At 37.2% G+C, this 27,967-nt stretch overlaps 1 protein-coding gene and 1 long non-coding RNA gene across 2 annotated transcripts in view; one reads left to right on the top strand and one right to left on the bottom strand.

The window, feature by feature from the left end:
- The window catches only part of LOC306656540, a 109,731-nt gene that overhangs the window by 12,802 nt on the left and 68,962 nt on the right, over positions 1-27,967 (bottom strand). The gene's annotated exons all lie outside the window — the stretch shown is intronic.
- Positions 999-27,437, top strand: CYTIP (cytohesin 1 interacting protein). Its single transcript, XM_079131823.1, has 8 exons — positions 999-1,248; positions 8,636-8,685; positions 8,922-8,976; positions 12,372-12,474; positions 12,681-12,774; positions 15,582-15,651; positions 22,257-22,323; positions 26,035-27,437. Exons 1-8 carry the CDS (start codon positions 1,075-1,077, stop codon positions 26,499-26,501), a joined length of 1,080 nt encoding a protein of 359 aa, XP_078987949.1. The 5' UTR covers positions 999-1,074; the 3' UTR covers positions 26,502-27,437.

Genomic DNA, 27,967 nt, shown 5'->3' with positions numbered 1-27,967 from the left:
TGTTAAAAATTTCTGATGACTCCATCTTTGGAAACTCTGTTCCTACTGACATTTGAAAAGTTCTTCTTGAGCTGAATTCACCTTGATTCATAACACACATGTTCCACTGTAGAGCAAAGCTTTTCTAGTTCTTTTAAGTTCTAGAAAACTTCTCCTTTTGACTTTCGTTTTGATTCTTCCTTTAGCCTACCTCCCCTGCTTCTCCACAAAATCAATATTATCAAAGTTATCTGCCTCTGACCTCTGGGGCAGGGGGAGAAATCTTGGCATCCCTTGACATCGATTGGCATTTTCCGGGACCAACTGGAATCTTGATTTACCTGTTACCTCCTTGCCAACTCCATTCCCCAGACCACTTACTGATGCTGCAGCAACTTCGAATCTAAGATATGGCCAACACTGTGCCTTAAGTGTGCTGACTTTCCCTTCCCACTCTACTGTGTAAAGATGATGGATAATTTAGTGAGGACAAAGTAGTAGAAGGGCAACCTGAAGAATGCTGAATGGTTAAAACCTCAATGACAGAGAATGTCTTTTTGATGAATACTAATGAGCTAGTGTCTACTTTGGGAAAAGTACATTACAAGGACTTTAGGAGATAACATTATGATCAGCACCTGTAGTTCTTGCTTATGTTCACAAGATCTGTTGGCACATCCTCGTTTTGGTACTGCTAATGTTAAGGAAGAGCATGGATGGGAAACAAGTGGCAGAACTTAGGGAAGTGTTTCTTTCTTCTTAAAAAAAAAAAGGCAGAAGGAGTTTTGAATACAACTAGCTAAAAAGTATGAAAGGATGAGTTCTGGCTGTTTGAGGGAGAAAAAAGAAAATAAGTTTTTTTTTAATTGTAAAAAAATTGCTGAGGTTGTCTCAGGAGCTTAAAGAAAAAACGCATTGAGAAATGGGAGTGAACTGCAAGATAGGGTTTGTGTAACAAGTACCTAAACCACAAGAGTCACGTGGGTTCTTTCTGCTTTGCTACTTTTGATTACTTGTCAGAGGGTAGTACATTTAGCTTCCCCCACCCTGCAAGGCCACTCAGCCATGTGCAAGCTGGAGTAATCTTTATTCACAATGTCTTTACAAAGGTTTATGCAACAAAGCAGCAATGGCAATTTGGTGGACTACTGTGCGGGTTCAGCATATAGCTCTTACCCCACACTTACAGGAAATCTTACCATGGATGATAACAGAAGGATTCAAATGCTGGCAGACACTGTGGCTACTTTGCCTCGAGGACGAAAGCAGGTATGATTGCTATTTTTGACCTTAAGAGTGTTTGTATTCTCTTGAGAGCAGAGTGGTATGTTCATCTGACTTCATACTAAAAATGTTTGACTGGCTGTGGAATTAGTGACTAAGATTAGGGGTGAGGAGAGAGGTAAGGTGCCCACAGATCTAGTGGGCCAATTCAGAGATTCAAGACCAGAATCAAACACCTTTTTTTTTTTAATCTTGAAAGACTGTTTTTCTCATTTGAAGAGGTGCTCAAGTAAAATGAAAATCATTGGGCATGAGAATTATTGATCTTTCCACCTTTTTGTCTCCATTGATTCTTTTCTTCTCATCTTCACTATTCCCAGTCCTTGACAGTAATTTCAGTTCATAATCAAAAGAGAAATCTTTTTCTTGAGGACAAATTCTGTGCACTAGATTATTTTTCTTCAGCTCTAGTGCACTGGCATATACCTCATGCTCTTGGAAAGGATGACTTTTTTGGATAGGTGAGTGCCAGATGGACTACCATCTCTGCTATTAGTAGCTGTGACATCCTGCACAAGTCACTAGCTTAAGATTCAGGTTCCTTTCTTGTAAAATGAAGATAATGATAGAAGCACCCTTATTAGGCTCTATGATAATTAAGTAAGAAATGTACAGTACTTAATGGTGACTAACATGTAGAATGTGCTTATGAAAGGCTAAATTCTGTTATTTAAAATTTTTATTGCAGAATGTTTCTCTAAGGATGAAAACTCATTTAGAAAAATATAAGTCCAAATGAATTTATTGTGTTTTCTGTCCTTCAATTTCTAATACGTAAAAAAAAAAAAAATTAACCTTTTTGTGATTTGTCTATGTAACTTACTCTTAGGGTTTGTTACATCCTGTTACTTCAATTTTAAAAAAGTACTTATTTAGAAAATATTCAGAATTGCTTTAGAGAATGATTTTTGCACTTAAATCTTGAGTGTACATCATGTGTACCTCCAAATCCTTCTGATTTCAGGATTTGGGAGTTGTAGCATGGAGAGAGATTCATGATTTTTTAGTGATCTATTGAGTTAAGTCTTGGTATTTTTCACAGTGAAGACAAGGGCATGATTTGCTGTAACAGATTATCCATCTTTCTCAGTCTAAAGTATTTTTACAGTACACAGTTTAATATAATGATGAACATTTCTATCAATCTACAACCAATCTGAAAATAAAGCAACGTGGAAAACACCAACATCTTTTTTCAGTTTTGAGATATAGAGCAGCCTGTTTTCCTTTCTCTCTATTTGCTTGTAGCTATCATGTTAAATATGGTTCATTTGATCAGGCCATGATTTCATTCTTTTGGTAGAATACTTACTGTTAAAGTTGGAAATTTTTGAATCAGAGTTGAAACTTACTTTCTACCCTTCATGTCCTCTAATCCTGCAACTTTACTTCTTTACTTTTCAGCTCAGACATTTCAGTGCAACAGATAGTTTCTGAGCACCTACAAAGAGGTTGCTACATGGGGACAGACATCATGCTCCCCATAGGAGGCAGAGTAGAACAGCACATTTTTTGCCTGGAGAGAGAGTTTACAGTTCATGAAGTAGAATGAAGAGGCATTACACAAAATAAATCGACATAAATGCTGTCATCCAGGTAGCACACCTTTGAATACAACCTTGAAGGATATTACAGAAGAAGGGAATTATTGCTGAGGCACCATTCTAGTATCTTGAGGGCAGGCTTGTATAACAATATGGTAGGGTGCCAGTGGGACCCCATGCATGTGCCCGAGGTGCGAGGAGACCTCAGAGCAAGGCTGCTTTGCAGGTCATTTGGACAACTTTCCCTGAGAAAGCAGTCCAGTCATCCCTTGCTATCTATGAGAGATTGGTTCAAGGACCATCAAAATCACATAAAATGGCATAATATTAGTGTATAAACTATCCATGACCTCCCTCATACTTTAAATTACCTTTAGATCCCTTATAATACCTAGTATTATGTAAATTTTATGTAAATAGTTGTTTTGTTGTATTCTTTAGAGAATAATTATAAAAGTCTGTACATGTCGAGTACAGATCCAGAACTTTTTCGGTTTTTGAATATTTTCAGTCTTCTGTTGGTTGAATCAACAGATGGAAAACCTACAGGAAGCTGACTGTAATTCGACCTGCAGAGAGCCACTAAATGTGTTTGAACAGTAGAGAGTTTAGGAACCTTATTCTTGAAGTGGGGTCGGGTTGGTGAAGAGAATCTAGGCGTGAGGGGGGAAGTTTGCAGTAGATAAAGATGAAATGAGACAGTGGAGAAGAGACAGAAAGACTTGAATATTGTAGATATGGGAGATAAATGAGGCACATTTGGCTTTAAGCCTGAGTAATGATAGCATGAGTTAGGAAAAGGCAGTCGGTAGGAGAGATCTGTTTACTGGTGGAAGTTAATAATAGGATTTAGGCATATTAAATATGTGTGAGTGTATTGATAAGCTCACAAACACACACATACATCCCCAGAACCATCAGTGTATGCACATTTTCTTCTCTTTTCTAGTCCTTCCCTTCCACTTCTGTCATTTTTTAGTACATGCCAGACTTTCTCTCTTCAAACAGCTCTTTCTTACTGTAATGAACATTGCTTTTAAAACGAAACAAAACCTCTTGACTTATACAAACTTCTGATTTGATACAACTTTCATCAACAAAACTTGATTCTAGTTTCCTCTCAACGTTTTGGAATCTTCTAAATAGATGTTTACTGTTCAAAGATTCAGTGTTGTTGCTTATGGAACATTTTCAATCTGTGGTGAGTTGAATCCATGGATGTAGAACATGAGGACACAGAGAGATGATGATGATTTGACCAGTTCAGAGAGCCACTGCGCGTTTGAGCAGCAGATAATTTATGAACCTTATTCTGAAAACGTGGGAGTCGGTGAGTAGAGACTTGTTTTGGGAGAATGATTACCCTTTTGGCACTGACTGAACTGCAGGCAACAAGATCCCTGTGAGGCAATCACACGAGCAGGTGCTTTGCGGCCCACTGTTATTTTCAACACTTGGAGGGCTGACGTCAACAATTCTTACTTCTTGTTATTGTTGGCTTTGGTTTCTGCAAAGCTGTATCTGGTTAGCTTCTAGTTTCAGATTAATCTTCAGAATGAGTTCATGTTTGCATTCGGAATTGTTTAAAAATAAATTTCTATGTGTGCATATTATTTCAATAGCTGCATTTGTAGGAAGCACCAGACATCTCAGTAAGGTTTCTAATTTTGAACATAGTTTTAGGGAGAAAAATTCCTGGAATGGAAAACTCTTTAGGAAGAAGAAAGATGGATAGTTTTTGTAATGTGGAAGGTCAGAGGTGTAGTGACTGGGCCTGACTGAAAGCAGTTTTTACAGGATGCTATCATGAGAACCAGGAAAGAAGCTTGACTATGTGTTAGTGGCACCATGAATGGATTCTCATGGCTTGGTTTTCTTTTAGTTATGAAATTACTTCTAAGTAGGCAGCTTCTGGCTGACGGATTTCACATGCAAGTTCAGATAGGGAATTGGTGCTGAACTCCATAATGTGTATCTCTTGGTTGGTTTTGTCCTATAAGAGCTTTCAGTATTTCTGTCAGCACATCCATCAGGTACCATATCTCCCAAGGTTTCCTACCTGTATCAGAGGATTGTGATCATCTCATGATGTTAGGTAGGAAACTATGCTGTAAAGAATTTTTAATATATTCTTTAATTCGTTTTGTGGTATGAAAATGAGGTTCATGAGTTTCCATCATACCTTCCTGGGAAGCTGTAGATTCTGTTTAGGCTCCTTAAGGGCACTTTCAATTCAGGAAATTGACATCAGCTCAGTCATTCGGTTGTATCTTTGAACAGTCTCTGGAAATCCTGCAGTCCTAATGCTCTTGACTCAAAAGTGGAGGAGCATGATTCATGGGACAGTTGGGAAGTGAAGATGAGACAGGGGACTGGACGGAGCAGAACACATACTTTGAGACTTTTGAAACATTAAAAACAAAAAACCCCACCGGTGTTTCTGTATTCTCTCCTAATCCCACTCTTTCAGGAAATCAGAGCTCAGAGCTGGACAAGGAAGTAGCAGTGTGTAACTTAGCAGCAGAAGTGGCTAGCGTGCTGAACTCTGAGCCTCTTTGAAGCAAGCTAGTTATGTGGTCGAGGGGCAAATTCCCCCTGACTTTTGCAAACTGACAGCTGAAGTATTTGGTCTTGGTTTCTCAGTAAAGAGACAGCTGTGAATCACTTCATAGCAGGAGAAATTACATTTTGAATATTAATGCCTGATCTTTTAGTCATCTGACTGAAAAGAGAAGAATGATCCTAAGTTTAATGCCAGGTGTTATTAGTGGCCAGTTAGGAGATAAGGAACTTTGTGTATTCAGCAGTCATAACTGAATGTGTAGTTTGTGAGCCTGCCAAATTGCTAAACCTAGATTTCTCATATTAGATAATGTGTAATAAAAGACAGCTGTTGCCAGCATATGCTGTGAGTTATACACCAGTTCCTCATTCATGATTTTTGGTGCCGTCACCACAGGTCTGGAGAAGCTCTGGCTGGCAGGGTGGTGTGGGGAGCACCAACCCTGCTAGTCACATCTTTGAGCTGCTCACCTTAGGGAAAAGGTGCAAGGGAAACTGTTCCCAAAGTGTAAGACCCTTGGCAAGAACCTAGACATGCTTAATGTCACTCAGTGGATGAACCTCGAGAATATTTCCGAATCACCTTAATCTGATAGCACAGGTCAAATCAAGGAGGCTGTGTGGAGATGTGGCCAGTGTCAGAGAATTTGATGGTGCCTAATTTATTTAAATTGACTTTTATTTATGTTAGGTGCCTATAACTGATTCTTTGCTAATCCAGAATGGAACCTAATTTATAATTTGACTTAGTCGGATTCTGTGTGTGTCACAATAATACAAATGAGTCAGTGCTCAGGAATTGAACACCTGTGTTTCTCATGTTGTGCTAGACAAATATTTTCATCTTTGGTTAACTGGCAACATAGAAAGGTTAGAATGTGGGAGCTGGGAAATGTTCCTTCTTCTAGAGGTCAGATCTGTTTTGTGGACCTTAAAGATTTTAGGTTCTTTATTTAAAAGGCCAGTTGGAAGAAATCTTGAGGTTTAGTAGTGCTCTGGTTATAGGCCTAGGAAAAAGGCATTTGAAATTGCCAAGGCTGGAGGTTTAATAATTTATTATCTCTTGTCACCATTCATTCATTTTGCAGTTGTGTATTAAGACATTACTACCTTACTTTGCTTTCTATTAATTATTTCTTCTTACTTCCTGCTGTTTGGGATAGAAGGAATTTCTCGCCTTCTATTTGTTTTCTGTTATTTTTAAAACTTGCTATATATTTGAGATTTGAAACTTTTATCTTACTTTTTAAAATTATCTTTGAGTTTTTTCCCTTGAATATTTAACTTAATGAGGACAAAGTTAAAGAATATCTTAATACAATGCTCCTATACTTGAACATTTTAACTTGCGTCTTCCCCCAACAGACACTTGCTTGTGTTGTCTAGTAGTTTATTTCTGTTTGTCTCCTTTGCTATTTTTAAGTTACCATTCTATTCTAGGCCCTGTGGTAGGCACTGGGGTAGAAAGGAAAGCAAATAGATCCCCCAAGAGACCTAACCCATGCAGATGATTACCTACAGTTGTGAAGTATCTGGTCAAATATGTCCTTTGTATAAATGCATATACATGTCCATAGGAACATCCATATGTGAATATATGGATAACATGAAGACAATATAGCGAGAACAGTATTTTAAAAATATAAGCCTTAGTTCTGATTACAGATGACATAATTAAATGCAGTCAACCTAAATCCTAAAGAATCTGAATTCAAGATGAAAGGCAAGCAGATGAAGGTAATGAAAATAGATCAAGAAATTGTGAGCACAGTCTATGGTTGAGATTAAGAATGCTTAGGAATGTTAAGCTCATTGCCCTCATTCCAAGAAGGCAGTCCACTAACAACTAAATGGTCTCTGTCTTTATTCATAGTATACCTCAGATGCACAATCAGGTTGTAACAAGCCACACACATTCTGTAGGCTTTATGTACTCTTGGGCTTTATAAATCCAAAGTAGATTCTTTTAGCAAGTCTAAGGATTGTTTTGTCCCTCTGAGTCATTCTGTTTCATTCAGTCTTCAGGGTGATATTAATGAACTAAGGTCCAAAACTGATAAAAGAGCCAAATAAAACTAATTTACATAAAATCTGTGGGATGAGGTCACCTCTTCATTATGTTAACTTTACTGACTGGTGGCTGAATTACTAACACTGGGACACTCCAGAAAATTTGTGAGACTGCTGGCATTTTGGACCTGGTAATTCAAATTCCCCAGAGTAATGTAGGTTTCTGTATAACTTGTCAATAGGCATTAATTGCTTATATGTATTTTTCTACTTCTGGTTCTTATCTTCTACTTATTTTATTTTTTATCTGGCTGTTTATCTGGACTGGGACATTTTATGCATTTGCTTACATATGGCAACCATATTAAGTTGGCAGTTAAATACCACATGCTAACTAGCAGCATGTCCATATGTTTAGGGTCCTTGGAACAGTACTTGAGAATGGGCTAATTGACCGTTCCTAAGCTACAAACAAACAAAACAAAGAAACCACACAAAAATCTGCTGCAGCCCCCTAAGAAATAAGGTGTTACCTTTATTGACTTCTCTCTGTTAAAATGGTAGAATATATCCCAAAAGCTTATGTTTATGTGATCTTTTATTCTTTGTGTAGAAGAGTGAAGGTAATATTTTTATACCATTTATGAAACCATTCTGAGGTTCCTTTCCTTTCTTGGCTGGAAATTTCACTACATTCTTCCAAAACAATTGCAAAAATAAATCATAAACATCATTGAGATTTTGAGTCCCTGTTTTCACCTGAATTATGTTTCTGTTTATGAGTTGGTTCTGTAGAGATTATTTTATCCTGCTAAAAACATTAGCATCCTGAACTACTGCAATTAACACAGTCGTTTCATCAGCATCTTTGCACATTATCAAGGATTTGGGTTTCGTGGCATTCTTTGGGGGCTATTTTCTTTGGATTTGAGTGTGATCATACGCTGTTATAGTTCATCTTCAGAGGCTGTTTTAAAAACAGACCAGAGATGAAGTCATCTTTAGAAGCTTTGGAGTTCTTCCACATTACATGAACTCTTGTCACTATGCCTTACTTTAAATGGAATGTCTGAAAGTCCAGGTTCCCAACTCTTCTTTGCTATCACTAGGGATTGGAAATGACTGCCTTTATGTAACAACCTTCAAGGATCTGGGCCAAAGAGAGTGGTGAAGAACAAGGTCCTTTGTGAGTTAGAGCTGTTTACATCTGTATTTTAAGGACCTTGAGATAACTGTGTGCTTTTTCTATTTTTCAGCTTGCTTTGACCAGATCAAGTTCTTTGGGTGATTTTTCCTGGTCTCAAAGGTAAAGAGATTTATTTGTTTTTTGTTTTTTCACCAAGACACATAAGAACATAGCTCTCTAGACCGTTGCTAAGACATACACACACACACACACACACACACACACACACCATAATAGTTTACATAAATACCAGCTATTCTTAATTCTTGCAGTGATTTTTTAATGATAAATATGTGCCAAATGTGATACTTTGAATTTCATGCAGTTAAAAATATTATTATTATTATTATTTACAGAAAGCTTGTTACTGTGGAAAAGCAGGACAATGGAACATTTGGATTTGAAATTCAGGTGGGTAGTTTTTAAATTTTCCAGACTCGCAAGGAAGAAAGTGGCGCAAATAGCGTCACGACGTTTGCAAAGTGGAATGAAGTTAGGATTACAGAGCTGTGGAGACTGAATTTCATTCAGTATATGGTTTTGCGGTAATTTTCCAGGGTGTTGAGTGGTGTCAAAGACAGAAAACACTGAAGCTGAGAAAATATTACTCCTGAGATATCCACAGCTTCTTGCACTGAGCTGTTTCCATCTTAAGTGTAAGATGGATCAGAAATACTTTTTACAGATGTGCATTTTAAATAAGTGCATTCTTTACGTGTTTTCACACAATCATATTCTTTTATTGGATATCAGGTTCCAAGAGAAACACCTGATAGACTGTGCACGTGGAATGCATGTACTCATGTGTAGTTACTGATACTTTTGATATTCATGATTTCTTAGTGGACATAATGAGAGATTTGTGTCTTTTTTTCTGATGGCGACACTCTCATTACTTGAAACACTTAAGAAGTTTGACTCTACTCAGATTCTTCATGACGTAGGAAAATTTTTAACAGTCTTTGTATTTCAGTGTCAATGCATAAAATTTTAACTTTTTATTTGTTGTTTGCTTTTTCATGACCACATTGGGAGAGGTGGTGAGTAAGGTCAAATGAAATCTGGCCCAGTGAAGCACAATGATAGTAGCTTATGCATAACTGTTTCTTTCCACAGCAGTTATACATATCTTTTAGATGTGTTTTGCAGATTTTAGATCTTAGCTTTTGTGCTGCTTTCAGAAAACTTTGGTGTGATATCAGCCCCACAATTGGAAACTCAGTATGTATTTTAAGATCAGGAACAGGAAGTGCTAAGTAAAACACTTTTTAAGAGTAAAGAAACAAAATGGAATGAACAAGGAGAAAGTTATAGGAGAAAAGAAGATGCCTTCTAATTCTGACCTCTTCCATTTTTAAATTTGGTAAAATCTATAATTTTCCATAGTAATTGGTGAAATGGTTCAGATTTTAGAAGTATAGTACTCTTTTATTCTCTGGTCACATGAAACACTACTTAGTCTTTTACAGAGACACTGTGTGTTCAGTGACTGCTTCTTTTTAAATGAGCAATGTGCAGCAATTGCTACTGAAAACATGATAAATGATTATACATGTAGCTAATTTTTCTCATCCTGCTGTTTTTATCACTGGTTCCTTATGTTTCTTTCCTGCCATAAATGCTTACTCTACATGGGCTAAGAGTCAAAAGTATCATGAGTAGATAACAGGCCACAGAACTACTGAACCTTTTAGATCAACATGAGCTTATGGCTTAACCTGTGAGCTACAGTATATTTATTATCTTGGTGAGGCAGGAAGTCAACAAGTAGGGGAAATGCTTTGGGGAACATTTTGCATGCCATATAGAACCTCACATACCCTCCCCTCATGTGTACCATGTATAAAAACATATCTGGGTCCTGGCCTGCCAGGAGAGTGACATTTTGGAGAATATGAGATCTAGCCTCCTCCTTGGTTCTCCATGGGTGTCCATTTTACACTGCATATGAAATAATGCAGCTTGATAAGAACATAGACTTTACACTCATGTACACTTTAGTTCTTATTCTCTTAATTACTGCCTTGTTGGGTCCTTGAGAATTTTCAATAACACATATAAAGTCTCTAGTAATGTGGTTGGTATCAGTGGACAATCAATCATGACAGGTTGGAACGAAGGTCACTGAGCATGAGAAACGGCAGTGTGATCTTTGTGTCCCCAAGAAATGCAGGTGATAATTCTGTCACTGCTCCTGTAGTGGGAGACAGAAGATCAGTGAGAGAGGAGAAAAACACTTAAGTACTTATTTTGTAACCTTGGGGTGGCTATTATTTTACTCCCACTTCTAATCCCCAAATGTAAACCCATTGAGAATATACTTAGATGCCAGTTACATAAATCCAATTTTTCCCCAGTATTGTTCTCACTTTGATCGCTGGGGATGGAGGGTAGATCCTCACTGGTAAGAAAAATTGTTATAACAGTGGTTTTCAAAAGGAGTGTCAGTTTTTGTCTTTGGTTCATGAACTACATGAACTAGACCAACCTTCTGTCTCTGGAAGGATCTGAGCTGTATTGAGACCTTTTGTGGGAAAAGTGTTAAAGCCGTTTCTGATATAGATGAGAAATGTGTTACATGATCTTTTAAAAATCCCTTCTACCTTTAAGATATGGGGACTCTGAATGTCTAAGAGATTGAGCAGAAATCCCATGGAGGTTAACGGATCTAAGTTTCTAGATGTTGCTTGCACATGACTGACATATGGAGCCTCAGGGGTTGTGAAATAAGAAAGAATCAACATTGGACATTAATTTCTGCACAATAAAGCAGTAATGTAATGTGGATTACTTTTAGGACTCAAATGTTTCTGGGTACTGGGGATTGAACTCAGGAGCACTCCAACATTGAGCCACATCCCCAGCCCTAATTAGTATTTTATTTAGAGACAGGGTCTCACTGAGTTGCTTAGCTCCTCACTTGCTGAGGCTGGCTTTGAACTCACAATCCTCCTGCTTCCCAAGCTGCTGGGATTGCAGGCGTGTGCCACCGTGCCCAGCTCAAAATGCTGATTTTGATTTTGAGGGGAGTTAGATTCCATAACTTAAGTGCTTTAAAAACAACAATATGTTTGCTTTGGGTCATTGGGATGCTGTGCATAGCACACATTTATTCAGTGTTTTGGTATAATTTGAAGACAAAAACAAAAACAAAAATGTAACACCACCAAACTGCTTCTGTGCCACATTGAGGTAGGAGGCAAAATCTAACTTTTTCTAATTGGTGATAAACTGGTGAGAATTTAGGGCAGGCATAGCGGAGAGTGCTTAGAAATGAAAGTAATGGAGTCAATTGTAGCATTTGTGAATAAATGGAGGGAAGATTGTCATTATTTGCAAAACTCTAATTTAAAATAATCATCGCTGGCGTGTTTCCCTTGCTGAATGCATACTGTTTCATATTCTTCTGTAATGAGTGTTTTAGCTTGCAAGAACTACATAAGGATTTTACTCTTGGTCACCATTGTTTTATCCCATGGGGAAATAAGAAACAATTTTTCTTAATAAATATGCAATGATGATAGCATCAGGTGGTTTCTTAGACTTGAAAACAGGAAATCTTGAGCCACTCTCATCCCACTTTATTTCTCATACCAGATGTTTTTTATGAATGAAGTTGGTTGCACATTGTCGGGTAGAATTGCAAAATTGCTACCTTTCATTCAATTTATAGTCAAGAAAGCTTTCCCAAATTGTTTTTGCACTTACCTATTTACCACTTAACAATAATTGACACAATTTCATGTGTTCACACTTACAGTTTGAGTGTTTCAAATAGTGACTTTGTATCTTTTTAAATTTTATAGACTCACAGGCTCCAGAATCAGAACATCTGCTCCTCGGAAATGTGCACTATGATCTGCAAAATACAGGAGGACAGTCCAGCTCACTGTGCTGGTCTGCAAGCTGGTAAATTAACTTTGATCCTGTTAGGAACCATTTACATAGCAAGGAAAGAAAACTTCTGAAGAGTGGAGGATAGGTGGAGATTGTTGCTTTAAATTTTCTTGAATATTTCTAAGATTGTGTAGAACTTGCTTGTTATGTTTCATTTGCATGTCAGGAGGGATATTTAACCAACCCATATAACATTCATTTTTCTTGGTATCTCCCAGGTGATGTCCTTGTAAATATCAATGGAGTGAGCACAGAAGGCTTTACACACAAGCAAGTGGTTGACCTGATCAGATCCTCAGGAAACATGCTAAGGTAACTATCCATTTAGTTCCCCTCAGGTTTCAAAGATATTATGTTCATTCATAATGCTTGTGGAGTGAATGAATAGACTTTTTGTCCAGGGATCACAAGAGGGGCAACAGCATATTGCAGCTTTGGGATGGGGAACAAATATTTTTATCAGTTCCTTTTGTCTTTCAAGGTTTTCTCAGGCTTGAACATAATGTCAACATCTGAAGTCAGTGGGTATCGATAGCCCCAATGTCTTTGTGAATTTACAAATGCATTTTCAATGTCAAATTCAATTAAACTGGCACACATTCTTTGGACTGAGAGAAATTGGTTCAATTTCCATTGTTGATATAACCTTGTAGCTACAACAAATAAAAGGTCAGAAGACTGAGTTTTTTCCTCTTAACACAAACAACTAATTTTCCCCTTGTTCCATTTGGGAGAAAAATAAAGTGTGCTCAACCCTTCCAACCATGAAACACAAAAACATCTACCAGTATTCCAGACTTATTAATAAGATATTGGTTTCTCCAACTGGAGACCCGACTGACTTTCAGATTAACATTAAGAGCCTCCACGAGTCAAGACTGACTTAAGGAGAAACAGCTTCATCATCATCTATCATAACATTCCTAGACCCTAGTAAGACCTTCATGAGTAGTTAGCAAATGGCATTCACTCAATCATTAAAATTATACTATTAGATAAATTCTACGTAACTAGTACGTTCAGGAGAGGCAAAGATGAAGATCTTCTTAGAGCTCTAATAATTGTGGAAGGAGATAGATAAGAAAAGTCTGAAAAATAAGTAATTCAATATTTTGGTTGTTGATGATTGCTTTGAGGAAAGTAAAATAGGGCAAGGGGAGAGAACACTGCGTAAGAAGTCTGCTTGTTCAGTTTAAATGTTTTAAGTGGTCTTCTCTGAACAGGGAAACCTGGGGCTGAGACTAATGGAGCGAAGGTTGGTCATAGGAATTCTTGGTAAGAGCATTCTGGGTAAAGAGAGAGGCCTCTGAGCCCTCAAAATGGGCTTGGCATATCGAAGTGACAGAGGGAAACCCAGTGTAATGGATAGCTGGTAGGTTAGTGAGAATATAGGACATAAAAAAAACAAAAAAGAATTGGTCAGGGAGCAGATCATGGGTCTCATCAGCTGTGCCAAAGAGTTTAGGTTTTATTCTCACTGATGTAGGTCCAATATTATCCATCCATTCTTCACAGCCCCTTAGTTGTTGGTTTTAGTCCACGAAGTGCCTGAGGCTTATAGAGGACCTTGTTAAACAGGTGACCCAAATAGTCAGTGACAGGGCTGGATTTGGTCGCATGCTTTGGATACCAGGATCCATTCTTTTCAGCTACAGCTCTCATCATAAGCTGCTGAAAGAATCTAGTGAATACTCTTTGATGCTTCAGGGATATTTTGGGGGTTGTGAGTGAGTAGTTTGAAGGACGACTGGTGGGGGTAAATGACAGAGATGCCTCTGTGGGTTCTGTGAGTTCAAGGAAAACAAGAAATCACTCTTGCTTCAGAGAAAGTTGGATTCCGAAGGCAGAACCTTGTAGAGTCTAAGAGAAAATGCTGGCAGAGTCAGAAAAGAGTCAGAAAAGTATGTTTCACATGGATGAAGTGGGCAGATTGCAGATGAATAAAGGATAATAGAGGGGATAGCACTTGAAAGTTCACAGATCAGGCAAATGGAAGGCAATCTGCACAGATACTGAAGGAAAGGGCCTGCCAATGCCTGTAGGTTCGCCTGTGCACATCTATTACATGGACAAGTCAGATCCATATTGACAGTCTCAGTGACACAGGTTCACAGCAATCCCCTCTATGGCTCAGAGAATCAAGACTGTCTTAATTAGAAAGCAGACAGCATTTTGGCTTGTTGTTAGCTCATTATCTCAGATATGACACTATAAGAAATAGAGGAAAATTGGTCTCCACATTTAATGCGTTTATCATGCCTTCTGAAATTTCTTGCAGCTTTTTAAACACAGTTACAGCTTACTTATCAGAAAGAATTTGAACCAGTATTTTAAAATGCTTAGATGTGATTCATAAATGATTGATGGTTTAGAAGTCAAAATAAAGGTAATTTGAGCACACAAAACAAACCACGTCACTCAAGATAGAACAAACCTTCTATTTTTAGAAAAGCATTTGGCATAGGAAAGAAAGAATACTGTTAAGTTGATAATTCTGGGATTAAAGTTTGTAAACTAGAGGTTTGAGAAGAAAGAGTTATTATTTTATAGTTGTTCTGGTTCTTTTGTTCTTGTTCTCAAGTGATAAGGCAATTTATAAAGGTAAAGGCTCCCTGAATCGTAGGAGGAAAGGATTGCTCCCTGGGTCAAGAAATAGCATGTTGATTCCACTGTTGAGAGAGCCACAGTACCTGCTGCTTTAATTGTACCTTTTCTGTATAGTATGATGTCTTGAGTTTGGCACATGGTAGATGCTCAATAAATAGTCATTAAGTTCATGAACCGATTCAACCTGTCCCAAAAGAATAGATTCTGGTAGAGAGCGGCCATTGTTATCACACAGTGACTTTTATAAAATGAAATAAAACTTAAGAATTAACCAGGATCTTTTCATCTACTCTTTCAAGGGGAGCGCTCCCCTGCTACACATTTTGTTACTCCAAATGTTGTGAGAAGATTTGGCTTAGGTCCCAGCTACTTGAAGGGCCGTGGAAGTGTGACATTTATGTTGCATTTTTAGTATGGTCTGTCCTTCAAGTATCAAACTTCATAAAGATGAAACTTGTTTAAATGAATCACTCACGTTATTTACCCCCAACCTTTTTTCCTCCTTAAAATAGGATAGAGACTCTTGATGGAACAATGATTCTCAGAAGAACAGAACTTGAAGAAAAGCTGCAGGTTTTAAAGGTAATTTGATTTAATAAGGCTAGGTAAATTTTTCATCCTCGAATGAGTGAGTGGTAGAATAAAGATCCATTTGAGGAAGTGAGATAGCCCTTGAAGATGAAATGTTATGATGAATCTGAACTGCTAAATTATCAAGAGCTACACAATTACCTTTGCAGGAATGTCAAATTCTGTAAACAGGTATAAATCACCTTCTTCCTTCCTCCTTCAGTGTGTCTATGAGGCTCAGAAAGGCAATAGGAAGGCACGTTGCTTGAAGGACTTTTCACAGATGCACCTGTGATCTCTTTTGATTTACATTTTGTTTGGGGGAAAAAATAAAGAGGACTTGTGCAATGTCCTTCTTTTCCTTTATTAAGACAGAGACTATCTCTCTTTAATGCTGTTCTTGTCCTTCAGCCTGTTTTCACTGGCAAACACTATCAACTCTGAAAGGGGAATTTCCAAGGGACAGTGCACAGTGCTGGATATTCTGTGAAAATTTCCTGAAATGGTTCATTAAGGGTCTTAAAAACTCATTTTTCTAGGTTGGGGAGAGTCTCCCAAGTCATGAAGTCCAGACTCTTTGACATTTATATGAGGTAGAGCCCTGCAGACCCTTCCCCAGCCCCCAGTGACCTCTTCCTCCTACAGTACCCCTGCATTACAGTGAGGAGGCCTGTCTGTGCAGAGATGGTGTGGCTTATCACAGGCAGTGTATTTATTTGTGCTTTGTTTTAAAACAAACTTCCTTTTATTTGGTTTTCCTCATAAACTATGAACTTATTAATTATCCATTACATTTATATTTTATCTTATATCATCTTCCTGCCTGTTTAGTACATTAACAAGCTCTGTTATCTTCTTCATCAACAATGGTTTTGATACTTCTGTCATTTTGCTCATTCCTGTGATGTTTTGAATCAATTTAAAAAATGCCTTTAGAAAACAACCTTTTTTTTTTTTTAGATTATATCTATCAAATAAAAGATCAATTAAAATCTTTATAACTTTTTTTTTTCACTTTGAACAAAACTTTTCACTCTTTTTACTTAGGTCTCTTGAGCACTTCAAAATATTTTGTAATTTTCTTCAGACATTTTCACATATTTTAATATATTTATTTTATGTATGCTCTAATTTTTATTGCTGCAATAAAATAATCTTTTTCAATCATTGCTTTTGGTTTTTTATATGATTTTTAAATCTAGTAGTCATACTAAACTTACTTTATTTGGATAATAGTTTTATAAATTCCTTAAATTTTTCTATATAAACAAATAACTGAAGCTAATGAAAGTTTTGCCCCTTTAGTTCAATATTAATTATTAGTAGTAATATTTATTATTGTTGCTGTTGTTATTGGTGCTGGGGACTGAACTCAGGGGTTCACACATGCTAGGCAAGCACTCTGCCAGTGAACCACATCCTAAGCACTAGTTCAAGTATTTAACTAATTTATTTTTCTTCTCTTATAGCATTGTCTAGGATCTTTAGTAAGTTGTAAATAGTAGTAGCATTTTTCTTGAATTCAAAGAGAATGCTTCTAATATTTTGTCATTACATTTTTATTAGGTATAAAAAGTGCTTCATATTATTTAGATTTTTAAAACTGTCAAAGTTAATTTGGTTTTGCAAAAGGGAGATAAATGTTTGGATTACGGTTAATGTACAGATACGTGAAATCAATTTTTCCATGTTATTACTATATTCTAATATCTTGTTAAATGATATAATTTCTAAAAAAATTATCTGTAGATTATTTGGGGTTTTCTATAAAGATAATATCTATCAAAATGACATTCAGTTCCTTTTGTTACTTTACTACACTGGCAGGACCTACCATATAAGATAAACAGAAATAATAATAGTAGGTAAACTTTTGTTCTTGATTTTAAAAAGAATTGTTTCAATTTTCTCCACTAGGAATGAACTCTTTCTAGGAAAACACTTTTCTGGTAGTTTTTATAATGCTTATGTATTATTTTTCAACACATACCTTTTCTGCATCTGTTAAGATGGTCTTATTTATTCATTTAAAAATATCAGTCAGTATGATGAATGACAAAAAAAAATACTCAGAAACAAAAGTATGGTGAATGACATTTAAAGATTTTTTTAATGTGAAACCATACTTTTATTTCTATGATAAGCCCAACTTGATTTATCCTTTAAATTTTAATCATTTTTTCTATACTTATAGGTTTAATTTGCCATTTTTTGAAATGGCTTTATTTTACAGATAGTCTGGCCTATAATTTCATTTTCTCAGACACCTTTTCAAGTTTTGATATCAAGTTTACTGGATTTTTAACACGAGCTGGGGACTGCCTTCCGCTTTTTGTTGTCTGGAAGAATTCTTGTAATGCCATCTGAATCATCTGTGTTTGAGGTTCATTTTTGGTGAGAATACTTTTTAACTGCTGTTTCAATTCTTTCTTATTTGTAAGACAACTCAGGCTTTCTTTTGCTTTTCCTTTTTGAACTGTTTTGGTGTTTAAATTTTATTGATAAAGTTTTAGAAAGTTTTAAATGTATTGTATTAAGTTGATAAATACCTCTTAATTTCTGTCTCAAATGTGACTTTGTCCCCATTTTCACTTGAGCTACCTTTTATGCACTCCCCTTTCTATACCATCCCCCCATTGGTAATCTTCTCTAGAGGACAATTATAATAATAATAGTATTGGTACCGGGGATTGAACTCAGGGACACTCGACCACTGAGCCACATCTCCAGCCCTATTTTATATTTTATTTAGAAAGAGAGTGTCACTGATTTGCTTAGCATTTTGCTGTTACTGAGGCTGGCTTTGAACTCAATATCCTCCTGCCTCAGCCTCCCAAACCACTGGGATTATAGGCATGTACCACCATGCCTGGCCCAAGCCCCCTCTTTTTTTTTTATTTAGAGATAGGGTCTCACAGAGTTGCTTAAGGCAATACTAAGTTGCTGAGGCTAACTTTGAACTCACAATCCTCTTGCCCCAGCCTCCCAAGCTGCTGGGATTACAGGTGTGCATTACTGCACCTGGCAAGTGCTATTTTTCAAATCTTAAAATACCAATATTTGTATTTGAGGCAATCTTTTATCTTGTTTCTGGCAACTTTTAAGATTTAAAAAAAATATTTATTGAAATACAGTTTCTCCACATGTAAATTAGTTCCAGACTCATTTCTAAATTTATACTGCTTAGAATTCTCAGTGCTCTTTTGATCTAAAGATGTGACTATCTTCAAATTTGGAAACTATCAGGTTGATCTCTTTGACTATTCCTTCTTTACCACTTCCTACATTATCATCTAGAGATCCTGTTAACCGTATCTTAAGCGTCTCTTGATTTATCTTCCTTAGTAATAACTTCAGTAACATTCTTACTATCTTTGTTCTATGTAGAATGTGTTCTTTTTATTCAATTTTAAAATTTATTTATATTTTATCATCAAGTAGTTTTTTTCATGTGTACCTGTTCTTGTTTCATTTCTTTGTTTCAAACTTTTTATTCTTACGAATATTGATCTCATTTATCTCTCTCAGAGGATTATAAACATTCTTGTTTTAAGGACTTCTTTGAAAACTTTTTGAAAAATATTTTTTTAGTTATCAATGGACCTTTATTTTATTTATTTATTTATATGCAGTGCTGAGAATTGAATCCAGTGCCTCACACATGCTAGGCAAGTGCTCTATCACTGAGCCACAACCTCAACCATTCTTTGAACACTTTGCTCCTTTCGTTTTGCTTGTAGAGAATCCAAGTTTTCATTATTAATTTTATGATCTTGCTATTGTTAAACATGCATGGATGTTTTGGAGTTTAGACCACCTGCTTCCCTTGAGTGGTAGCTTGTCCTTCAGCTAAATGAAATAGTTGGACAGCTGCCTCCACACAGCACTTCAAGACTCCCAATTCAGAGCCAGGTCTGGTAGCTTGGACGCCTGCCCTGGAGAGTCAGTGTGGGGCTTGGCTCAGGTCATGAGAGTATGCTAAGTACTCCTACCTCTCTAGGTAGACAGCAGTAGCTTTTCTCAACCTCCTTTTCTTAGCATGAAAGCTTTAGCCAAGTTCCATTTCTCAAGCAGGAAACTTGACTCAGTTCTGTGCCTCAAACAGGTGCATTTAAACCATACATCCCCATAGAATTTTAATTTATAGTTACCTCTTTTAACTTTTCTAGGTTCAATAGACCTTGAGGTTCATTTTTGTCTCACTTCTAATTTTGAAATTTTCAGTTCATCTCTTGAGTCAGAAATGTCTGGGTCTGAGCTAGAGCCAAGGTCAGGCTGGCTTCCCATCTGTGTGATGGCATTTCTTTGTGTGTCCACTGTTAGTGAGCATTCTGTTCCCCAAAGATTCTCTGTGGGTCCAAAAGCTCTTCTTTGAAAGTAGTGATCTCTTCTGAGTCATTTTTTCAGGGATTCCCTTTCTCTTAACCTATGATTCAGATCTATAATATGCAAACAGCACATTGAATGGGCTAGCTGAGGTGTATAGTTTTAAATCTAGCCCTGCCTTTCTCTAGGTTTGTAGCCATTAACAAATATGGCAAAACTTTATTTTCTAGTCCATAATATTTGGGGGAAAATTTTAAAAATTAAATAGCATATTACGTATGAAATCACAGTTAATGTATTAAAGCCAGGAAGAGGTTTAGTTTTATGTCTCACGAGGTTGAAAACACTTGAAAAATATTTGGAACCAATCTAAAATGTGGTAGTGGCAGGTCCTTTCCTGAAGCCATTTTTGTGTGGTCTTTCAAACAATATTCAAACATTATGCCAGCTGCTCTGGGTCAGGCTCTGTACTAGGCTCAGTCAAGTGATGTGGCCCAGGATGGCTAGAATTCACATATGCTTCAGTTCTCATGGAATGATGAGAGTTCATGTTTATTCAAATATACAATGTGCTGTCAGTAACACAGAAAGAAACAGACTTTGAGAAAAATAAGGAAACTTAGTTACAGACTAAAAACTCTTAGTCACTTGGACACATCTGCTCTTTACACTGGTATTTTCTTGGTGTTAAGTGATGACATACTTAGATGACTGGGCCAGATCAACAAATTAGCTATTTTAAAACCTGTATGCTCACAAAAATTACATACTTGGCAAGCCCTGACTTTGTATTTTTGGATAGTAAATGCAGACATATCACTTCCTTTTCTTTCTATATTTAGTTTTGACTGTCAACCTACTATTATGCTTCTCTACTGGACTCTGTTCCCTTGTAGGAGATAAATCTCTTCAGGAAAGAAGGGGTAGGTGTGCATTCCAGTTCTGGTTAGTTCTATACCTCCTGGATCCCTGATTCTCACCCTCAAGGATCCACAGGCTTAGGAAGTCAGCAAGGGCTGTGCCTGAGGCAGCCCAGCAGTCTTGTACCCATTAGAGATGTTATGACTCTGAAGGAGTAAGAAATTTACTGAGCCAAGCATTTTATTGCTTTGATTTATTGTTTGCATATTATATTGGCAACCATAAGGATTACTTTTAACTGCTACCATTATTGAGGCTTGGAAGATTTTGCCTTGTTATAGTTCAGTCCTTGAAGAGTAAGCAAAGACCTATTTTATGCATTTAATGATGTTTTTGCAATTTTATTATTTTCTGTCCCTTAAACTTCTCCCTCTCAAATGTACATTTTTTTTCACTTTCTTTTAACCTTCATCTAATCTTTCTAGCTTGCTTTATACAAAGGACTGCTTATTTACAATTACGTGGTCTTTCTTTTAGGATGAGTGTCCGTGGCACATCTGAGCTGTGTCCACCTGCTGGGCTGGCTATGGAAACCTGAAAAGGCAAAAGGAGGGTAGAGCAGAGGACAAGGAATGGGAGGGCGAGTGAGCCTGTGACAACTGCCTGGTCAGATGCCTTCTGCCTGGTCAGCTTTGGATTTCTGTGGCCTCATCTCTGCCTGTGCTGGAGGCCAGATCTTGCATGCCGCTTTGGGAGGGGACACTTCCTTCCCAATGTGGGTCATGGTTCTCATGTGCTGCAGCAGCCGAGGAAGGAAACTGCTAAGAAGTCAGGGTGTTGAGCAGTTTTCTAAGATTAGCCTTCCAAGAGACATTTGAAAACAAGTCTGTTCTCATTTGTGGTATAGAGAATAAAGAGATGTATAGCAAAAAATGTGGTTTTAGTGCCCTACCTAGGCTTGCAGGTGATTGGTGATCTTTATTGAGCATTTAGTAAGTTCTAGGCATTCCTCTAATTATTTGACATCTGTCAGCTTATTTAACACTCCAGGGCTCTTGCGTTTCAGCTTGTTATTACCTTCACATGCATTTGGAGAAATTTTAGAGTACAAGTCTTTCCCTAAATGGCTAGTTAAGTCTGACAAACACAGAGAATCCAGGTTTATAGCATTTTTAAAAATATAAATTTCATTGTTTCTCTTATTTTTCAAAGAAGAATTGGTGCTACTATTTTATTCCTTGAGAAATTAGTATTTTCAATATTCTCCTTTAGTACAAAATACAACAAAAATCTTTTAAATGAATGGGAAGGGCTTGTAGCATTTGAAAGAAAAGAAAGTTTTCATGATAAATCTCAATACCTAGAATTAAATTGCTTTCCTTACTGGGGCTTCCTAATAATAAGCACTTCTGTTTTTTTCTTTCTTACAGCAAACCTTGAAGAAAAAATGGGTGGAGTTCAGGTCTCTGCAGTTACAGGAACAGCGCCTGCTTCAGGGTAAAGACAGTTTCCTGTTCAGAAACCATGTTCAGAAACCACATTAACGTTTCATCCTTTCTGCCTTTAAGTTGATTAATATTATTACAAGAAATAATTGTCCAGCACCAACCAAGGGTAGGAGTCTTTCATTGTCATAAACTTTGGAGTAACTATATTTGGAGGAGGGAAGGTCAGATCATACCCTTTCTCTATATGCATAAAAAATGCACATTCATGCACACACTTGCAAGAGGTGTCTGGAGATTGGAGGAGCAGTAGGAAAAATGGCCTCACTTGCCCACTATTTAAGCAAATGAATTGTACTCCTGAAAGTGATTATGGTGTGAGGGCTGTGTAGCTCTCAGAAGCTGTTGAAGCTTCTTGAAGCTGGCTTGGTTACACATTTTTTTCAGGTAGAGTTCCTATCATTTGTTCAAATTGTAAAAGTTACCTTTATACAGAGAAATCTTGTCCCTAACCAAGACAAACATGTACAAGATTTCTGCAATGGGGAATCCATAGCTATTGCCATTCTGTGCATTCTGGAGGGAAGTACTGAGCTTAATATTTGTTGGTTGCTACTTGTTTTGTGACTGATGTAACCTGACAAATGAACTTTTATGTACAAACAATTCTCTACAGCCACTAGCTGTGTGGTGTGAAATACACTTTCTTATTTCCTCTTTGGATAACACTTAACTCAATTTTCTATTTATAACCTAGGATATCTGTTGAAAATGATAATCACTTTGCAGAAAAAGATACAATTTAAGAATTTTTGAATTGATACATAAAAACAAAAATTGTACATATTAATGGAGTATCATGATGATTTGATACATTAATATTCAAATCATATTAAATTTATCTATCTTCTCAAGCTTTCATCATTTCTTTGTGGTGGAAGCATTCAGAATACTTTCTTCTAACTTTTGGAATATAATGTACATTGTTGTCACCTATAGTCACCCTACGGTTAAATAGTGGACCAGAATCTCTTACTCTTACCTAACTGCAATTTAGTATCCATTGACCAGCCTTTCCTGGTTCTTCCCACTTCTTATTCTCCCTAACTTCTGGTAACCACCAATCTACTTCATTTAACATCATGGCTCCCAGTTCCATTCATATTGTCACAAATGAGAGGATTTCATTCATCATTATGGCTGAGTAGATTCCGTTGTGTACATGTACCGTGTTTTCTTTCTCCATTCATCATTTGATGAACACTTAGGTTGGTTCCATTTCTTAGCTATTATGAATAGTGCTGCAATAAACACGGGAGTGCAGATATCTCTTTGGCATACTGGTTTTATTTCCTTTGAATATATAGTAATAGCAGTGAGATTGCTGGGTCACATGATAGTTCTATTTTTAATTTTTTGAGAAATCTCTGTTGTCTTTCCCATAATGCCTATATTAATTTGCATTCCTATTGGTGGTGTACAGTGGTTCTCTTTTCTCCACATCCTCACCAGCCCTTGTTATCTTTTGTCTATTTGATAGCTACTGTTCTTACTGAAGTGAGGTGATACCTCATTGTGGTTTTGATTTGCATATTCCTGATGATCAATGATGTAGAACATTTTTTTTTTTTTTCACATACCTCTTGGCCATTTGTATGTCTTCTTTGGAGAAATGTCTACCTAGGTCTATTGTCCATTTTTTAATCAGGTTATTTGTTTCTTTGCTCTTTAGTTTTGGGAGTTCCTTATTTAATCTAAACAGATACAACTCTAACTAGGTCTTTATTTATAGCTTAGTGATATGGGTTGAAGTTCTTCCTTTTTTTTTAAATAAATGTTTTTGAAACATGTACCAGATACTTCTCTTTTTTTATGTTTTTCAGTTAATATTTTTAAAAATTCATAAAACATTTCTGAGAGTCTCCAATTTGTTAGATAGACATACAAAAACTTCTTTGCAGTCTTGCAAATGAAGCTACTTCCTGGTTTTCATAGATGTGTGTTTGAGAAGACTTCACCTCAATGTCTGGTATATCCCAAGTGGTTGGGCACATGTAGTGGTCCTTGGGCTCTACAAGAATGGCCCCACATGAGTGCAGTCCTCAGAAAGAAGGTCACTGTTACACAACATTTGAGGAATTGAGGGAGTTTATTAGTCTGCCTTTTCTAAAACTAAATACCCAAAGGATAAGATTCTGTAAGGTAATTGACTGTAGAATCAAAGGAAATGTATCAGCTCATTTTAAGATGAGATAGTGTAGGTTATATGTAGAAGAAAGTAAAGGATGACTAGTTACTGCAGAGCTAGCTATGTTCAACCCTGCAGATCAAATGGAAAAGGAGCACTCTTTTTATATTGTCAACCAAGAACAAAGGAGTGCAGAAGTTGAAAGAATCAGCACAAAACATAGGTGTTTGTGTGGTGAATATGTGGTGTTCTAGAACCTTTCCTGAGGCAGATTCACATTCTCATCATGCTTTTCTAAAGCCAGCATTAAAAGTACTCTCCTTTAGTAGCATACCAACTAACTCAAAACCGTGCCACAGCAGGCAGGTATGGACAGGAAGATGCGGTGTGATGGACCTTTGAGTTTGAAGAACCTAGATGTAGGTTATGAAGGACTGAGGAAAAAAATTAGTCAAGCAGATAAAATTCAATTTGTTCAGATAAATTGGATGGCAGGGATGCTTTGTAAGTACCATTCTAGAGCATTTAAGTATCCCAAGACAAAACTTGGGATATTGAGACTGTTAGCTATATTTGACTTCATAAATCCTTCTGTCATAAACACCTGTGAATTCTCTGATTTATGACTGTGTTTCCCATGTACTTCAAATGGATATATAATAATATTATAATTATAAAAAAGTAGTAACTAACCATCAGAGGAATTAAATTAGAAGATCCTCAAGACAGAATTTCCTCAAATGTTTCTTAATTTTAACCTCATTTCTATGAGAATTTTAATGAACGTATCCAGAATCACTTAAGTATAAGAAATGAACATTTGGTGACTTACAAGTCATAATGGCATATTCTCAGCTAGGTCAAACTCTTCTCATATAAAGGATGTTAGTTTACTGTCAGTTTTAATTGAGGTAATCAAGATATGAAGAGAAAAGGTTTATTTTGGCTCTTAGTTTTGGAGGTTTCAGTTTATGATGGATGGGTACCATTGCTTTGGACCTGTGGTGGCACATTATCAGGGAAGCATGTGGCTGGACAAAACTCATCTCTTCATGGCCAGAAAGTGAAAGAGAGAAGAGGAAGAGTCCAAGATCCCATAGTTTAATCTGAGGGATACCTCCTTCCTCCCCATATGATCTAAAACCTCACAGCAGCTCCATGCTAGGGATCAAGCCTTAACCACTTGGATGCTTGGAGGACATTTCAGATCAAAATATAGCATGAATCATTTTGTTTAAATTTATTCTGACATTATAATTTTCTGACCATGGAACCCTTCCCTTGGAAGCTAGTCCATGAACAATCCATGAAACCCTACTACATGGGTCATCAAATGACCTTGAGAAATCCCTTATTCGTGCATGTCAAAGCTCCATGGGTTGCTTAGGGCCTTGCTAAATAGCCGAGGCTAGCTTTGAATTAGCAATCCTCCCACCTCAGCCTCCTGAGCCCCTGGGATTACAGGCATGCGATGGCGCCTGGCTATTCTTATTCTCCTTAAAGATAAATTTTGGTGTCTTTGTAGTGTCTGATGATCAGATCCGGACCACAGCAGACTTTGTTCTTATGTTTTAGGTGATGCAGGTAGCTGCCCAAGTTTGGAAAACATGGACATGGATGACTTGTCTTTGTTTGGAATCCTGCCTGGGCCAGCCCCAGCCCTCATGGACCAGGATCGATTATCCAGTGTGAGCAGCTGTAAGAGCTGGCTCAGCTCCATGACAGTGGACGGCGAGGACGGCTACCAGACGAGTGTGTCTGAGGACTCGAGCCAGGGCGCCTTCAGCCGGCAGCCGAGCACTGACGACGAGTGCTTCGTCTCCAAGGAGGGGGAGGAGTTTCTGAGGAGGTCTTCTTCAAGAAGGAACCGGAGCATCAGTGCCACCAGCAGTGGGTCCCTGTCTCCCTTGTGGGAAGGCAATTACTCAAGCATGTTTGGGACTCTACCCCGGAAAAGCAAAAGGGGAAGTGTTCGGAAGCAACTCTTGAAATTCATTCCTGGCCTTCACCGAGCCGTGGAAGAGGAAGAGTCCCGCTTTTGATAGGTCGTGCTGCCCTTTTGGATTGGCTCATTTCACAATTATCTCTAGACTCCACCAGATCGGCTCCACCCAGCTCAGTGGGAAAGCACAGATGCATTGCAAAACTGATGTCCTGTTTCACAGCTATGGTGACCTTTATTTAAGAATTGTTGATTTTTGAATCATTTTTTTTTTTTTTTCAGCCAGAGCAGCTCAAGTTTTAAGCAGACCTTAGGGAAATTAAGTAAAGTTAGGTAATAAAACAAATTAATACGAGTGCCTGGTTCTAATGCTGCCTATGAAAGCAAGACTCATATTTACTTTCTAGATTATGCATATGAAAAATTGAGAATTTTTTAGAGTCAAGTGTGAATAGGGAGTGACAGAATATAATGATTTGGCCACAGAACCTTGTTTGCTTAAACTTAGTAGCCTCTGGAGAGCCCTAGGAAAAGGAAGTTTTGAATGTTTCTGTTCAGATATTTAAAGGGTTATAAGCAAAGATGAACATCAGCATTTTTTCACATCCATAGTTATAATAAAGCAGGAAGTGTAAGATTTAATATAAAGGGTTATGCTTCATGAGGACCAATGAAACATAGGGTCTGAGATGGGTGCTAAGGAAGATCATAGAAAGATCTTTGTTACAGGACGTCTAAATAAAATGGGTGGGAATCTAATTCTTTTTGTCCAATTCAAATTTCATTCTGTCTGAACAGGGACAACACAGTCTGAATTCTCTGCATCTTACACCTTTGTGATTGTTGTGTCTAAAATCCAAAAAAGTTAAGTTAGGAAAAGAATTTCCCTCCTGTAGATTTTTTTTTTCACATTATTTCTTACTTTATATATTCCAGATGGTTAACCATCTCAGCACTCTATCAATTTGTATCAATTATAGTTTTTCAGTCATACTATATTTTATTCACTATTCATTAAAATCCATGATTTCTTTGTTCTGGTGATACAGTTGTTCTTAAGGGAAAAATATGGACTATATGTTAACTAGCCCTCACTGATTTTAAGCTGTGTGTGTGTGTGTGTGTGTGTGTGTGTGTGCATGTGCGTGCACGCATGCGTGCGCATGTGTGTAAACTTGGGGTTAATCTATAGAATTAGTCATTTTGAGAAAAAAAGGGTGTGGTAAGGAAGTCTGTATGGTAAGAAATAAATAATAAAATATGAAAAGGTTTCTAGGTGGGGCATGCTTTCTGTTCTTTGAAATCACAAACACCCAGTGGAATATGCATGAAAGTCATTCAGATGAAAGGCACTGTACAGCACCTTTCTCAGGCACAATAGCAAGGCTTCCTGCCATTTGCTGACTGCCTGACAGGCTGAAGGTGCTTCAGTGTGATTCTGGAACAGTGAGAATAGGACATAGAGTTAAGAAGGCAGGAATTTGGAGATATTCCCAAGGTCACAGGCCTAGTCAGTGGCAGGGCTGAAATTGGAAGTCAATTCTTCCTGCTTCTAGCTTATCCTCT

The sequence above is a fragment of the Sciurus vulgaris genome, assembly GCF_902686455.1.
Source record: "Sciurus vulgaris genome assembly, chromosome: 3".
Classification (NCBI taxonomy): Eukaryota; Metazoa; Chordata; class Mammalia; order Rodentia; family Sciuridae; genus Sciurus; species Sciurus vulgaris.
Note: the sequence above shows the minus strand (reverse complement) of the source record. Positions and strands in the feature narration are given on the sequence as shown.